Genomic DNA, 17,697 nt, shown 5'->3' on the forward strand with positions numbered 1-17,697 from the left:
TATTCTTTGTTATATACTGTCTTTGAAATCTCTGTTCCTTTAGCCTGTGGTCATTTTGTGATTTGACAAAGATTTCCTAAATGTCTAGAGCCAAAAAAGAGTAAGAAAGGGGTAAGAGACAGACAGAAAGAAAGAAACAAACTCTTCTGGTCTTTGCAGATTTGCCTTTTGGTGTTGGGGCACGCTTTCAACATTTAGCCAGGCCATTACAACTGTTCCTTAGCCTTCACTTTCTGCTCACATTGAGTCTGAGGATCAGTGAAAAGCAAAAGTTTAAGATTTTCTCAGGTCTTTTCTCATATATTCTGTCCTGGGTATATGCATGCCTTTCTTGAGTCTCCATTTTTGTGGGAACTTTCAAAGCTTTTATTTCCCAAAGTAATCTTCTCCTCAGCATTTCCTCTTAGAATTTCAGTGCATTTATTCTTTGGCCTAATTGTAATATTTTGACAAGGCTTCAGCAGCTTGTTAATTTGCCTTTAAATATCTTCCAGTAATACCCTCTGCTTAGCTGTTTTTCCTCACTGAGAGAGTTCTCAGTTAGATAAACACAGGCAAGCACCTTGCATTGGTACTTCAGGGAACCCCAAGACTAGCCAAAACACACAAACACAATCCCTTGGCAACAAGGTCCATTCTGCTCCCTCTGGAATCAGGTACCTACACTAGGAATGTGGGTTGCCATTTTCAAGACTGTCACCACTCAGGGAAGAGGGGTGGAATAAGGTAGACTAAATTAAAATGCCACAAACCTTTTTTAATGTGTTTGTCACCTTTTTTGATTTAGTATATGCTTCGTTGCTGTAAACTTTTGACTATTTTCCAGGGTTCTAACAAAGTTTATTCTGGCAATCTTTAGTCCATTTATGTCTAGGGACAAGACCTTGGAGTTCTCTACTGCATCATTTTTGCTGACATCATCTAGTGAAACCTGTAGATTTATTTTTTAAAGTGGAATATCTGGTGACATGTTTTTGTTTTAACCATATTTTTGACATATGATTTTCCAATAACTAGACTATGAAAAATGTTTTGGTTCAAATATAAATTATACATATCTCTATTGCTAATGTAGATGCATATATAATTCCTTATTGTAAATTCTGAATTATGTTTCCTCATGAAGAGACAAGAAGATGAAAGAAATTCTATTCTCAAACATAGATCATTAATAGTATAAAAACAAAAAAATTTCCAAGAATATACCAGGAAGGAAGTGCAAGAAAATAGTTCACTTCTGATACATTTCAATGTCAATAAACTAGATCATATCTTCTGCAATAGTTAGTAATTCTTTAAATTTTTAAAAACTTCCTCAGATTTCTTAATTTTTCAAAATTTCTTCTTGTTTTTCATTCACAAATAAACTCTGTGTTAATACTGTAAAAACAGCAGGAAAACCTAGTGCCCAAGAAGCCTGAAAACCAGGAAGTTCTATAGGAAGAATTAAGAACAACTGTACTTTTTTGAAGTGTTTAAAGCTATTATCACATTGATTCAATGTTTTGACTGTCATTTATATTCATTAATTATTAATAGGCCTGGGAAGTACTAATTACAATTTTGATTTTTGATTTTGTGCCTAAGATTACACATTGGATGGCATAATAGGGTTTGGATCTACATCATCAAAACTCAATAAAGAAAGTGGTGGCTGCTAGGAAGGGGATATCAGATCAGGCTCCGTTCAAGAATCTAACACAGCAGGGACAGTGTGCAGTGTACATAAAGGCAACACAAGGAAGAAAATTAGGCTGAAAGTATAACCAAACAGAGGTGTAAGTCCTTCCCTCACAGAAATATATCTTACTAGATCTATTGGTTAAAGCAAAAGAACTTATAATCCATTGATACTAGGAACACATTCAGAAAAAGCACAATGTGACATTGTTTCCAAAATGTATTGCTTAGTTCCCAATATTTTGTGTTCTACAGTGAAGTTTAGCTCTATAGATTCTTTAAGGGAGGAATCAGTCTAAGAGTCAAATAATTTATATTATTAGTAATTCAGATTATTAGTGATAATTCAGATTATTGTTTAAAACAATAACTTTTATTTGAAATACTTCTAAAATATATTGATCATTTTGCCTGTAATTTGCTAAGTTTTTTATTTTTGTTGAAACATTGTGTTGGCTCATTAAGTAGTAGATAATAACAACAACAAACAAAAACATAGAGACAGAGATTGGATTGGTGGTTTCCAGAGGGGAAAGGGGGAGGGAGGAGGGTGAAGGGATAATTAGGCACATGTGTGTGGTGATGGATTGTAATTAGTATTTGGGTGGTGTTCATGAGAACATGATGTAATCCATGCAGAAATAAAAGTATAATAGTGTACACCTAAAATTTATACGTTATGTTACTGCAATAAAAAAAAATTTAAAAAATTAAAAAAAAAGAAATATTGTGTTGATTCTGAATTGCACACATGCACGCATGTGTGTCTTTCATTTCCCTTTCTGTGAGATTGTCATCAGAAATGTTAGCTATATCCAGATCTTTCCAATAACAGTTCCTTTGTGCTTTTTCTCTACTCTTAAGTGACTGATGGCTATACAGAAATATGAAAAAATCACTTTAAAAAATCCTATGACTGATTAAACAGTAAAAGCAAATCAAATAATTATGAGAAGTTTAACATCAATGTAAAAAAATAATAAAAGTATGTCATTATTGAGCTCTAAATTAATTAGCCTTAGTTACGTATAAAATGTAGCAGCCATCTAATTTCCATGTAAGTAGAATACAACCATTGTTCAGTTCATTATTATAATGATTCTAGTTACATGTATGTTGCCTTCACCCTTCATAGGAATTTTATGATTTAAAACACTGAGATTCTTTAAACTAGTTTATTCTCATAGCATTCTGGGAATTAACTAACATAATCACCATTATACGAATAGAAATAAAACCAATGAAATTACAGTATTTGGGCAAACTTATAAGGATTTGGCACACTTTGTTTTTGTATTTCTACTTTCTTCCTCATAAAACTTCATGGCATGTTTCTCTATAGCATCATTGTGCCAATTAAAAGAAGTCACCAGGGAAAAGCTACTAAAGTTAATAAGATTAAATTTTCAAGCAGAACTGATGAGGTAGTTATATAGATTTAACTACTTCAGACTTGTTTGTCCTCATTTCCATGGTATGTGTGCTTGGTTCAATCTCTGAAATAAATATGTCTTTTCAGAGATTTGCAATAAAATCACATTCAATTTTGAATTCTGACATTCAGTCATCAAATTACTTATAATTAATTATGTAAAATGGACTTAAAAATAGAAAATCTTCCAATATTGTTGAAAAGAGAGTTAAGACAATTATCAAAGGTACCATTGTGAGTATAGAAGTTGTAAAAAAATAATTAGTTATGCCAGGTTGGATTTCAAAGCAGACTTTCAAAGAGAGAATAGTTTAGAGAAATATAAAAAATAATCTCTGATTAACATTGTGGAATGATGTCTCGAGAGGAAGATGCTGTACTGTTTTCAATTTTTCCATGGAATTGTTTTCTGCTGTACTCTTCTATCTACTGAAATCACAGCTGTAAGCATTTCCTTCTGGTAAACTTTTAGTTTCATTCTACTCAAATTCTTTATAGATATTACAGATCATAACATTTCCCATTGGGCCTCTGGCTAATATTCAGTTATTATATCCTTTTTACTTGTACTATGAATTTATTGTTCCATCATTTCCTTGGCTTATTCAGTACAAATATTTTTTGTATTTACACGTTTTTCATTTACTTTGATATCCAAACATATTCTGGAATTTTAAGAATTTTTTTCAGTATGTCTATAGTTCTCTGAAGATGAGTCTTTAAGTGGATGGATCTTTTTATTGAAACACCAAGCACAGTCTGTACATTTATCTAGACGTTTAGTAAATACATCTTCAAGATTAAAGTGATGGTCCGCAGTTATCATGAGAGCTACCTGAGCCTTTTATCTAGAGTTCCTACATATGGTTTTATTTCTATTAATACATAGAAATATATAATGTATTTCTTATTACGAAAATAGACTATTCTCATTGAACAAAGATTGCCAACTTTAAAACAAAACAAAACAAAATGAGTTAATTCAGTCTCCAAACTTAACAAAGTTAGCCTTTGGGCATATTTACCTTCAGTGCATGCATAGGCTTTGCTTATTTTATTTTTAATGGTTTAATCATACCATTCATACAATATTGTGCAATTTTCATACAACTTTATTGAATAAACATTAATTCTAAATTAATATTTTATATTTTCAACATGTGTATTCTATCGCATCAAATGGCTATATCATTATTTACATAAATATTCACTTATAAATGGGCTTTTGAGTTATTTACAAATTTTCATTACTATATGTAATAATGTTATGAATATATTTGTACATAAAGCTTTATCCATATTTATTATTATTCCCTTGGGATGGTCAAGCAGGAAGTTAATTACAATGAAAAATGGCAGAGATACATGAAAGATCCCTGATGCTAATTGCTAATTATTTTCTGCACACAAGTTACACTGCTATTAGTAGTATAAAAATGTGCCAATTTCATTGAACATTCTTTAACATCATACATTCCTAATTTGTGGAATGAGAATGGCATCTCTCTGCTCTAATTTTATTTAGTTGAGAAATAGTGAGGTTGCATAATTTCTTTATATATTTTGATGCATATATGTAGTATTCAAACCATGCAGAAGCATATATAGTAGTAAGTAAAAGTCTTCTTTTATAAGCACCCATAGCACTTTTTTCTTTAGAAGAATAGACAGATTGTTGAGTAATTTTTCAGTTCATTTATTGAAGCAATTACATATAAGTGCATCAAAATATATAGTATTCTTTTTAATCTGGTATATACTTGTTTAAAACTGAACAGTTTTAGAGATAACTCTGTGTCATTACTAATACATATAATTTTTGTAAACTCAGTGTGAGATTTTATTTGGTGTATGGTTCAAATTTTATTTAAGCATTGCTCTACTAAACTATAGATTATTTCTACTTAGATTTAAATTATTATTACTATTTAGATTATTATTATTTTAACAGTAGATTATTTCTTAATTTTCTTATTGCAACTAGTGTTGCAACATAAATATCCTTGTGCATGCTACTTTGTAGTCATTTATGAGCGCTTATTAAGGGGAGATACAAAGAGACATCGTTGCTTCATTAGAGTCATATTTTAATTTTAAGAAATAATACCAAATTATTATGCAAAAAATCTAAAACAATTATGCTTCCAGCAACAGTACGTGAGAGAGCATATTTAATCATATACTTACCAATATTAGATCTGAACACACTTTATTGTTGTTACCAATAGATTGGTAAAAATAAATGTCTCATTTTTGGCTTTAAATTTATATTTACCTAATTATTTAGGAAGTTTTGAATCTTTTGATGCTTATAGGCCGTTAATACCCTCCCCCATGTGAGAAATAGTCATTGGCTTGTTTGCTAATTTTTCTTGTTAGTTTTTCACTTTTTCAGATTTTAGTTAATTCATTATATAGTCAGAATATTGACTTTTCCAATTATATTTTTGCTCATTTTGTAGATTGCATTAACCATTGTTCATTTCTGAAATATAGTCATCCTTATCAAGCTTCACCTTTTGACTTACGGAATGTGGGGTCTTGCCTAAGAAGGTCTCATTTTCCCCAATATTTAAATATTTGATGCTTTTAATATAATTATAATACTGTAATATAATATTGATTTTTTAATATTATTATAATATTTTTGTGACTTCAATATCTATCTAGATATTATTTTGTGTAAACAATGAGATATACATGCATTTTTCTTATATGTATTAAGATTACCTCAACACAATATATTATGTAGCCTATACCTTCTCTACCAATGGGAAATTCTACCTTTATTATATTTTTAATTTTTATGTATGACATGAGTCTGCTTCTAAAATCTTTATTCTGTTCCACCAATAGTTTTCTGTATTGACACCACTAGGTCAAGGCCAATTTTGAAATTTATATTTTCAAAATAAGAGGAAAGTACTAGCTTCTACCAATGATAAAGATGGAGACTTAAGTGGGTTAGAAATTACAAAGGGGAGGTAAAGTTATCCATCTTTAAAGACGATATGATTGAATATAGGTAACAGCAGAAAATCAGACGTAAACCTACTATAAAAATAAAATAATTCAAATGTTAATGGGCACAAAACTAATATTCAGAAATTAATAACTGTATACATACTAACAAAAACCAATCAGAATATATAATGGAAGAAAGAATTCATTAATGTTAGCCACTAAAAAGGTAAAATATCTATGAATATCCCCAAGAAGAAATTAATTTTTTGATATAGTAATTAAAAATGAATCAAATAAATAGAAACACAAGTCATATTACTTTTAAAAATGTTAAAACTCCATTAGTTAATATATAAATTTAATAAATCTCCTCAAGACATCAATATTTTTTAATTAGATAAGCTGATTCTAAAATGTAAGATAAAAATACTAATTGTGTTTTAACTTGATAAACTGCAAAGTTTATGGAACATTACAAAAAAAGAGCCAATAAATTTTGAGGAAAAAATTGTGAGAGATTCATTCTCCTGGATATTTATACATATTATATAGGTCTCAATAAATCCAATCTTATTTATGTAATATTAATTAATTAATTAATGCAATATTAATGTAATATGCAAAACTTATGTATGAAGAGAAAGACTGATGAAGTAAATAGAACATTCAGACATAGACTAAATGCATGTAGGCTATTAGTGGTATTCCAAATCAATGGGAAGTGATGGACTATTCAATACAGTAGGCACTAATAGATAACTACCTCAAGGTAAAAAAAAAAAGGACAACAACAGTTGAAGCATTACCTTATACACAGTAGACTCTTATAATAATGGTCTCCATTGAATCCTCTCTTTCAGTGTCAATGCCTTTGGGTAGTCTCCTCCCACATTGACCCTAGGCTTGACTGTGTAATTTCCTTATGTCAATGGGACATAAGCAAACATGAAGCAAGCAGAGACTAGACTCTTTAGAGTGTTCTTTCTTAGAATGCTGCAGTCACCTTGTGAGGAAGTCTTTGGTAGCATCCTTGAGGATACAAAACCACACTGAGAGAGAAAGGTATACTTTTGTGAATAGAACAATTTCTCATTAATTGTCAAAAGATCCCAGTTAGAAATTAAATGTATATGTCACAATCCTCACTCCATGTAGCTCCATATACCCATTACATGTGAGTTTTTGGACTCCTTGGCCAAGAAAATCTGTGGCTGCTGTTTTCCATTTCTATCCCCAGGTACACACTCCCCTCTTCTCCACCTTGCTTTCTGTCCCAGAAGGCTGGCAAATATGATTTCTGGTTAAGTCTGGCCAATGGAATACCTGACTGGAGATTGCATGAAGAAGGAGAGCGAGACCAGAGTATATAATCCCCACCCCTCAGCTCCTCGTCTGCTGATTTGTAGGAGACTAGTTGTTTCTTTAGATCAAAGGTCACAGCTCCTCACAAGACACACGTCTCCATATAACTCCTTCTTTCCAGGACATAGCAGTGACAACAGCTTTCTTGTTACTTTCTCCATGTTACTGCACTATCTGTTGTGGTCAATTTCTACTTTTCCATAAACACTCTCTTTATTGCACCCTCCTTGATTTATTCTAACTGCAATTTGTTCATTTCCTTCTGGGATCCAGACTAATATAAACTCTCTTTTAAGTAAAAGCCTAGCATAACAAAAATGTAAATTAGTAGCTGGAACAGAGACGTAGCTACAGCCATCTCTTCTCCCATCTTTGAAGAGGTTCCCAAAACACTCTTTGAAAGTCAGGGCATAGAATTATAAGCACCTCACCGCTTGATTATTATTACCTTAAGGATAGGGACCATTTATTTCCTCTCCATTTCTTTCATAAGGTTTTACAAGGTGTACTGAACATAGTAGGTTGCGAATAATTACTAAATTTGATCACATAGTATCTAGAACCCAATTCATAACAAAACTGGTTCTTCATGGAACCTTTTTTCACCAATTATTTCTGTCTCGCAGGTATTCAATGGACAATTTGCTAATATTTTTTTCATTCATTAATAGATTTTAATTTGCTCTTGACTTTGTTTTACCTTCCTTTTCTATTTCCACCTCTGTACTCTCAAATTATTTCTCATTATTCTAATTACTAGTTCCATTTCTGCTATGTCACCTTGCTCCATTTATCAGTTCCTGCATAAAACACATCCTAATCAGAAAAATGGGTAGGATCAGGGTGGCTGCTATTTTCAGATTTTCATGTTATTTTGCCAAAACCAAGTTGGGAAGAGCAGCCAATCTTTTAAAGTGCCATCTTAAGGCAGAGTTGTCAGGTTTTTTCCTAAGCTCTTAAGCTCTTCAAAAACAGTTGGAGGACTTTGGTATTTGAAATATAGTCTGTAGTATAAATGTGTGTACAGAATTCTTAATAAATCTGTTCTTTCTGTATGTTTGTTACTCACTAGAAGTGATAGACCCTCAGACACTGTATTAATTCTGTCAAGCAATTAGACATCCTGAATATACTATAATTAAATTATGCATTTATGTCTCAATTTTCCCTAGAAGAATCAAACTCCCTACATATCAGAACAATAGGATACTAGAGAAGAAAGAAGATAGGGAATTTAGTATTCATAAACACATTCCACTTTTTTTTTTTAGGAAAAAAATTCTAAAAATGTTGGTAGGGAAGAAGTAATGTAGCTAAAAGCTTTAATATAGAATTTCTATAATATACTTATAAAAGCCAAGTAGGAGGGTTCATTTTAGCTTTTTCAACCTATGTTTTGGAAAACAGAAAACTTCAAAGTACTATCATTTTTCAAACACATCTAAGCATTAGGACTATTCAGAAACTGTCCTTCCTCGAGTTGTAAATCTTTACTAAATGTGTCAATTCTATTTCTCTGTGCTTCCCCTCTCCCGAATATGAATGTGACCACTGTTTATGAACAAGTATGTTTTACTGAGCTATTTGTGTGAAGTTCAGATAAAAACTAAATCCTCTGGCACTTGACTAGGAACAGCATTCAATCTTTTCTTACAAGGGTCAGTCTGGGATAATAGAAAACAACTAAATATAAAGGAATCCATAAACTAGTGAATGATGGCTCATGTCAGATTTATGGTTTGCGTCCATGAAAACTCTCTGTCAGCTGTAACACAATGGGAGATGTCATTTCAACAGCACATTGTGTATGTGGGTTTGTATATTAATTATATGGAGAGGAGGTTATAATTTTAGTTTGTTGCCTGTTAAGTATTTCTCACCCTCCAATTGGAAAAACATGATACTTGTAATCTGATTAGAAAAACAAGATATTAATAATCCTCCCCATTATTATTTATGAAGTACTAATTACTTGATCATGTGTTTTGGATGTAGATTTTCACAAGTAAAATCCCAATACAACTAATTCCCAGGGCTGTTCAAATTATTTTGTTCAGGAATTTTATTTCAAAGAATATGGCTTCTATAATTGAGACATCAGAAAAGTTTTGGGAAATTCTTTTGTTTTAGATGTTGATTGCAGCTGTGTTTTTTTTTTTTTTTTTGCTGAGGAAGAGTCACCCTGAGCTAACATCCATTGTCGGTCTTCCTCTTTTTGTTGTATATGACCTACCACCACAGCATGGCCACTGATAGACGAGTGGTGTAGGTCTGCACCTGGGAACTGAACCCAAACCACTGAAGTGGAGCACACCGAACTTAACCACCAGGCCACTGGGGCTTTTCCAGCAATGTTGTTTTTATAACAGGATAGAGTATCTAGTTAATCCAATGCTCAAATACACCCAGTCTCCACTTACTACTTCCCATTTCCATCAACCGAGGTACATGGAAAGGCTTGTTTTAAAATCTGGGGATGTGCAGATGATAGGGTTTGAGGAAAGAGATCATGTAGGAATGGAGAGGGAGCATCAGGTACACTTCCCAGCTTCTAGTGTGGGGATTGGTCCTCAGTGGTTAAATATTAAAAGTTAGCAGTAAGAACTGTTCAGGTGAGAATCTGTGGGGACTCTGGGGAGCAGCAGTACAATAGTTAGACTCCAGAGATAAAATAATAGTTATTCTGCAAAGCTTATGAGGTTCTTTCACTCCAAGCTTTGAGGTATCAATGCTCTTGGCACTGACCATGGCAAATTAATACAGGTCATTAATTGCAGTTATGAATTTCCTTCAGTAGCACCTCAGGTGATAGATCTGAAAGCAGAACAGGAGTGGAATATCATAGCAGATGCTGTGGAGTGACAGTGACTGAAAACTACTTTGTGAGATTCATTGTGACCAGACCTATTTGGGGACGGTCTGAGTGAGAGATATGGGGAACTTATTCATTACTCAAATACAAGAAATGTAGCCTGGTCTTGTGGGATGTGAAGGCTTTTGAGCTGTTACTCTTTATTAGGCTTCATGATATTTCAGCCATGCTTCTCTCTAAATATCTGTTATTTTCCCCTCTTTACCCAAGAGCTTCCTTTGCAAGCCTCTTGAATTGCCAGGACATAAACTCTGACTAAAAGTCTCCATGTCCTTAGATATCTAAGTCTTGAAGTCAGCCACAAAATTTTCTGTTAATTTTAGTGAAAATTCTTGAGTAAGACAGGCATCTATTTCAAATCCCATCATCTGTGTGGAGCTCAAATTCTCCCAGTACACCATGGCCTACTGCCCCATGCCCTCAGTAAGAGCTGAAACAGCTCTCTAAAGAAGATGGAATGAGCTAGACTGCCTTCATTCCTAACAACATGAGGGATTTGGTGATTGAGTAGGTGTGGGCTGGACATATATCCTGTTGGTTCAAGTGAGAGCAACAATAAAAATGTGAATTTCTATTGTCAGCATGATCTCTGTTGCATTTACAAAGGGAAAAATCTTGCCACATTTGAGTAACACTATATGCTTATTTTTAACGTTGTGGGAATACTGGTTATCCAGGAATATTGATAATTAGTTTTTGTTTTTTCTGTCCATGGATTATAATAATCTGTTGTTTCATAGGAAATATCTTATTTGATTGATAATGGAAAAATGATGCTGCTTAAAGTATAAAGCATGGACAAATTCTATTTATTGAAAACATATTATTGGCCTGATAATAAACGCACATTTACTTCCATCCTCAAAGCAAGGTAGTCCTTTTACCCTCTTCCTGCTGATGAGAAAATTGAAACTTGTGAAAGTCAAGGACTTTACATAAGGTCACATATCTATTACATTGAAAAACTGGAGCATGCAACTAAATCAGCCTAGATTGAATGAAGCCTTACTTCATCCAAAATGGCAAGTTCTCTGTGTATGAATCATTTCAGGACCTCACCTTAAAGCATAAAAACAGTAATTAAAGTTGAATCTTTTTATAAACTTTATAATGAATTAGATTGATTAGATATTCAGAAAAAGAAAATAATTTGGGAAAGAAAAAAATTGCTCTATCTCTCCTCACCAAATCTAACAACATATCCACACAGTGTTAAGAGGTCACACCTTCCTAGTTGCATTAATTTCCTAGTAAAAGAAGTGATTACTCAAGAGTAAGTTTTAACTCTCTCATTCCTCACAGTCTGCAACAACCTACACACATTCTGACACATATTAGAAAAACTATTTTAGGCCTAGTACTGTGCAGGATTTTATTATACTAAGCAGGCATGAAAGTTGAGAGCCTCGTAAATATTAATCACAGGCTAATGAACAGTGGGAGACTTCTGAATATCAATCTGTACTAGGGGGAAATTTTGAATTAGAGACACCACTTCCTACCCAATAAATCAGTAGTGAAAAATTGAAGGCATTCTCATGCATCTGCTTATGTAGCTGGATCTGTAGTCTTAAAGCAGCATACAGTGTGGATGCCAAAATAGATGTAATTTTATCACCCCCCAGAGCTTTTGCATTTTTAACCAGACCATTTTTTAAAATTTTAATTACCTCTGAAAGAGGCTGGATTGTATCATAGAAAACTTGACTGTGTTCTTTAGTATCAGAGTTACAATAGTTCAAGAGTAGTTAGAGCTTATCTCCTTCTTCCTCTTGAGCATTCTAAAACCACTGCCCAAAGGGACTAGAAGACTCAAGGTTAAGAGGAAAGCTGAAATGCCAAAACTTGGTTGGCTTATGGCTTTTATTAAATGTGCACATTACTCCTTTTGCCTCTGAGCACATGTACAATGTATAACAGGAAAAAAAGACAATATCTTCCATCATAATTTATAATTTCATAAATAATACCAGACAAAATCATACATCTACATATTTACATATTCTTAATGATTGTCCATTAATGGAAAAGCATCACTTTACAACAATTGGAGTTAATTATTTGTTAAGACAAGTATGAGAGTAGATAGTAATATTTAGGATTTTATGATATTTTTGATGCTGACAAAAATAATAGGGCTTAGTTTTCAGTTTCGGGGATTTTTTTATTCTTTAATATTCAGATAGTATTTAAAACCTGTACTAGGCATGAATATTGCAATGGGAATATTTAGAAGTGATAGTTAAAAATATAAATGTTTCTTCATACCGTTGTAATCAGGACTAAAATTTTACCCTGAATAGGTATGGTATGAGCTATCTTTACTTCAAGGACACAAACACACAGTTATTAAGGACAAAAGAAAAAGATCTGAGAAATAAGCCAGAAATGGCGCATGTCGTTTTGAAATATATTAGAAATATTATTTTCAAAATGATTACTTTATTCTAGTATATTCAAGTATATATAAAGTAAGTTACTAAAGTAATTGTATAGCAGAATGCTGTAATTAAGAGTTAATCACTAACAGTTTTTCAATCTTTTATCACTCAAAATTTCTAGACTCATTGAAAGCAGGGAGAGTTATGTTGATCTCCAATATATTCCCAGTGCCTTGTATTTAGTAGTTGTTCAATAAATATTTAAGAAATCTTTATAAAGGAGTAGCTAATACATTGTAGTTTTTCTTTTGCATAGAAGGATTTGTACTCTCTTCAATGACAACAAATAGTCTCTTCACAAATGTTCAGTTATAGCTAAAATTACAATATGGATTCCCAGCTATATGTATAATGTAATAACATAGAAGCAGTAACAATTTTGTCTCTTAGTAAAATATTTGTTTATGCACTCCCTGCTTTCCACAATTAAAACACGACTGATTTTTTTGAGAACATTCATCTTCTTTTTTCTATGATGTTAAAGACATAAATTTATTTATATTTTGAACTTACTATATGCTTATATTTAAAATTTTAAGGAGCTATTACCCTGAATGAACCGTATTTCTCTATTATGTGTGGAAATGGTAATCTTTTTACATAAATAAAACTTTGTATAAGAATTAGTATACTGAAAATGAATTGCACAGGTGAAAATAACATAATTGGCTATCTTTAGAGTTTTTGTTTGTTTTGTTTTCCTTTGCTTTAATACTTACAATAAAGTCATTTTATTTTTATGAGCACAATGTAACAATATTTCTCTGATCTTTATTTTTCTGGAGCTTTTGGAAATATTAGGAAGTGCTTTAATCGATATTATTAACAAAAACAAAAATAAAAGTCCTTCACAATTCTATTGGCCAATATCAATTTTGGATGTAAATTTGTATAGTAGTTCCTATCTCATTTTATCTTATTTAACCGACTTATTTTTGCTAGGAGGCCACCAATTTTATAGGTCAGGATTTCAAAATATATTTACCCTTGTCACAGGGACTTCTGATAATTTGCAGCTAGTATTCAGGACAAATGCTTTGAAAAGCACTGAAGTAACTAAAGAGGCCACTAAAACAAATTTAAAAATATATATTTATTTATTTATTTGTTTATTTATTTTTTAACTGGTAAACAAAGACTTTAATAAAGTGTTGTATAATAAATGTATACGAACTAGCACTCTTTGTATTAAAGTTAAAAAAATAAATTAAATAGAGAACCTGATGTGAACCTACAGTTTTTTCCTATAATCCCAACATTAATAATTTAGTTTCAGCAAAACAAAAACACCCACAACATTAGACAAATACTATAAATCTCCAAAGTTCATCATTGATCAATGTAAAATAGCCAATACAATGAAACTATATCCTTAAAAATAACAATATAAGCATGGCAAGGTTGAAAAATTTAACTTGTATTTAAAATTTATAATAAAATAAATGGTAAAATCATAACGGTAGTTAATCAAGGTGATCCTAAAGTGTAACAAATAGAAGTCTAATAGTCCTATAGGCCTCCCTCTGCCCCAAATCTGTATCTGTTCCAGTAGTCCTGTGAGGCAGACTAAAATGAGAAAGATATGGATAATTATCTAAATAGGGATGAATATCAGATTTATCTGATGGCCATAAAACAATATAAGAAGTAAGTGAAGTGAGTGGAATAGATCTATATTCAAGCCTTTTATTCTTGCTGGCTTTCATAGCAGTTAATCAAGCTTATTCAACATCAGAAGGTTTAGAAACACCCAAACAATGTTTACTTTTTTACCCTCTATGGTAATAGTAAAATTTGTTGTTCCAATTAACTAGACACATTGCTTTTAATTATTTTGCTTCCTTCAGCATGAGTTATAACTGTTTGGCTGTAATGAAAGAATGACCTGGAGAAAAAAAGGAGGGCAGCACAATTTAAGGTTTAATTTTAACATGATTTTGACACAATTTGCTGCATAGCCTGACAACTAATGCTTAGACTTGTGATGGCCCTTTTCATCTGTCCACAATGCTTTTTCTTACGGTAACCACTCTATAGTTTCCTGTCTAACTTTGGTTTTCATCTTTTCAGGTTTGGATTTATTCTTCATAAAGATGAAGCTGCGCTACAGAAAATTGATCTTGAAACCATGTCATACATCAAGACGATTAACTTGAGGGACTATAAATGCATTCCTCAAGCATTGGCGTATACACACTTGGGAGGATACTACTTCATTGGCTGCAAACCTGACAGCACTGGGGCAATTCCCCCACAGCTCATAGTGGACACTGTAACTGACTCAGTCATTGGATTCAACAGTGATGTGACGGGCACTCCATATGTCTCTCCAGATGGACACTATCTTGTCAGCATTAATGACGTCAAAGGTCTTGTAAGGGTCCAGTACATTACCATCAGAGGAGAAATACAGGAGGCTTTTGATATTCACACAAATCTGCACATATCTGATCTGGCATTTCAGCCATCCTTTACTGAAGCCCACCAGTACAACATCTATGGTAGTTCAAGCACACAAACTGATGTGCTCTTTGTGGAGCTCTCCTCTGGGAAAGTTAAGATGATCAAGAGCCTTAAGGAACCACTCAAGGCAGAAGAATGGCCTTGGAACCAGAAGAACAGGCAAATCCAGGACAGTGGCTTGTTTGGTCAATACCTGATGACACCTTCTAAGAACTCTCTCTTTATACTAGATGGAAGACTCAATAAGTTAAACTGTGAGATCACTGAAGTTGAGAAAGGAAATACAGTCATTTGGGTTGGAGATGCCTAGGAACCCTATTAGATAATTATTAAATGATGAGTTTTCCAGTACATTGCACTTAATCCATTGTTTAAATTTACAGCTTAACTTTCCAAGTTTGTATCCTAGTCAAACATAAGTTACTTGGGTGGCCCAAATAAAATAGATTTTTTTTTTTTGACAAAGACACACAATTAGTTGATTAGAAATATTGATTGATTAGAAATATCTAACACAATATTTAATGAGAAACTCCATCAATCACACAAGAATCAAATATATAATTATGTTTCAAACTAATAAAATAGGAATTTAAATACTTAAAAAATAACTGCAGGGAATTTCAGATGACTTTAAGCACCATTTTATTTTAGGGGTGGTTTATCTATTTTTTTCTCTGTCCTTTTGGTATACTTAAACCAATAATAAAAGGTACTGTGGACCTTAAAATTCTTAATTCAAAATATTCTGTCCCATCCACTGTTTATAATCTTTTGTGCCTTGAAGGGAATGTCACAAGAGGAAAAGGAAGGCTAAAAGCTGCATATTGAACACCCTCATAACTAATAAATCTCTTGTCATTGGAATAGAAAAGTTTAACATCTCTTGCACCAAATCCTGCCTTCAGTCATTTGTTTAACCCTCAATGAAATATCATACAAAGACATAAGTTGCTCTTAGGTTACATACAGGTGACAAACTCTATTTGACACTTACTGTATAATCTGCAGCATGTTTTGGAAAATAGGGAGGAAGGAGGAAAAATGGTTATGGTAAAAATGTTTGCAATGTATTCTCTACTCATTTTGCTTTCAATCACTAGAGTGCGTTATATTTTTAATGCAAGTTTGTCTCGGATGTCAGCTGCTTACAAATGTTTATTAGCAGAATAGATTTTTTTCTTTTCATGTAGTCCAGTGTTGCATCAGTAGGAACTTTCAGTTCTAAAAAAGAAGCATCATTTGTGTCTGCTTAGAGTAAACCACATATAGAGAAATAAATACCAGGGAGAAAATACTGGCTAGAGAACTGATGAGTGTTAGTGGTTTAGGAGAATTAGTAATAGAAATTAGGAATAAGGGGATAGGTCCACAGCAGTGAGCAAAAATATAACCCGTCAGAGAACTTCATTCCTTAATAACTTTCTTAAATGACTTCTGTTCAACTCTTACATAATCCTTAAATGACCCTCTCACTAACTGCGGGCTGTAGTTCGAAACCTAACTAATCCTCTTATTTGAGACACTGCATAGAAGTAAAAATTATTGCTTCTTTTTTTTTTTTAAAGGGCAAAGAAAAAGCCAGTAGAAGTGAATTAAAACTAGGGAGTTGGTTTATTGAAATAAGCAGATAATTATCCAGGCCTAAAGTAATAGCTTACATGTTTTGGGAATCTTTTTACTTATTTTTGTTTTATTGTTGCTAAAAATGCTAATGGGCTGTTGAAATGACCTCCATTTACTGAAGGTAATTCAATAAGGTCTTTTTTAAATGCAAATTTTACTCAAGTTTAAATTGTGTAAAACTGCTTAGAAACCTGAAATTTTATAGTGTGTAATATCTTCTGTGTATAAAACACCCTGAGCTGTGTGATACAGTAGATTTCTTCTTAGCTTAAGGAAACATTATGGGAGGTATATTTAATAAACAAGAAAAATCAGCTTATGTTTCTACTTACCTGCTTTTCTTTTTAGCAATTTTCTCCCTTGTGAACATGAACCATATAAAGTGTCTGTGACCTAATGATTTAATGTAAGTCTGTCTCATACATTCTTCTTTGGTAGATTACACCATGTGGATGCTCCGTTCTGTAGACATTGCTAGATAAAAGGAGAATAAACCTCTTACATTTTAACCCTTGAGTGCGGTCAGTGTTTTAATGTGCATACTAATGTATTGTTTTGTTTTTCCTCCCAGCGATTCAAACATAGTCTGGTGTTCTGCGTGATTTTGAAAGTGATGGGATCAGGGAGAGGGCAAGTCAAATGAGATCAATCAAGGAAAGACAGTTTAGTTTGTCTTTTTTATCAATTCTAACTTGCTATATCCCTTCATTTTCAACATTTAAAGCAAAGAATTTATCCTTTTTAAGGTGTCTGTTTCTTTAGAATCCCTCCTTGTGTATTAAAGAATGAATATCAGAATGGAATATCAAAAGTAAACTCAAAGGAAAATTCTTTTCTTTCCACATCCTTACACTATT

At 32.5% G+C, this 17,697-nt stretch overlaps 1 protein-coding gene across 4 annotated transcripts in view; it reads left to right on the forward strand.

Annotated features, from left to right (window-relative positions):
- The window catches only part of FSTL5 (follistatin like 5), a 732,413-nt gene extending 715,001 nt beyond the window's left edge, over nucleotides 1-17,412 (forward strand). For 2 of the 4 annotated variants that reach the window (XM_087437469.1, XM_087437470.1), the window contains exon 16: nucleotides 14,822-17,412. In XM_087437469.1, coding sequence (XP_087293595.1) covers nucleotides 14,822-15,524 — 703 coding nt within the window. In that variant the 3' untranslated portion in view covers nucleotides 15,525-17,412. The remainder of the gene's footprint in view (nucleotides 1-14,821) is intronic. The other 2 variants (XM_087437471.1, XM_087437472.1) reach the window with 1 other exon arrangement.
- Nucleotides 17,413-17,697: the final 285 nt, after the last annotated feature.

This window comes from Ceratotherium simum, chromosome 12 (genome assembly GCF_057802395.1).
Source record: "Ceratotherium simum simum isolate JZ-2026a chromosome 12, ASM5780239v1, whole genome shotgun sequence".
In the NCBI taxonomy this organism is placed as follows: Eukaryota; Metazoa; Chordata; class Mammalia; order Perissodactyla; family Rhinocerotidae; genus Ceratotherium; species Ceratotherium simum.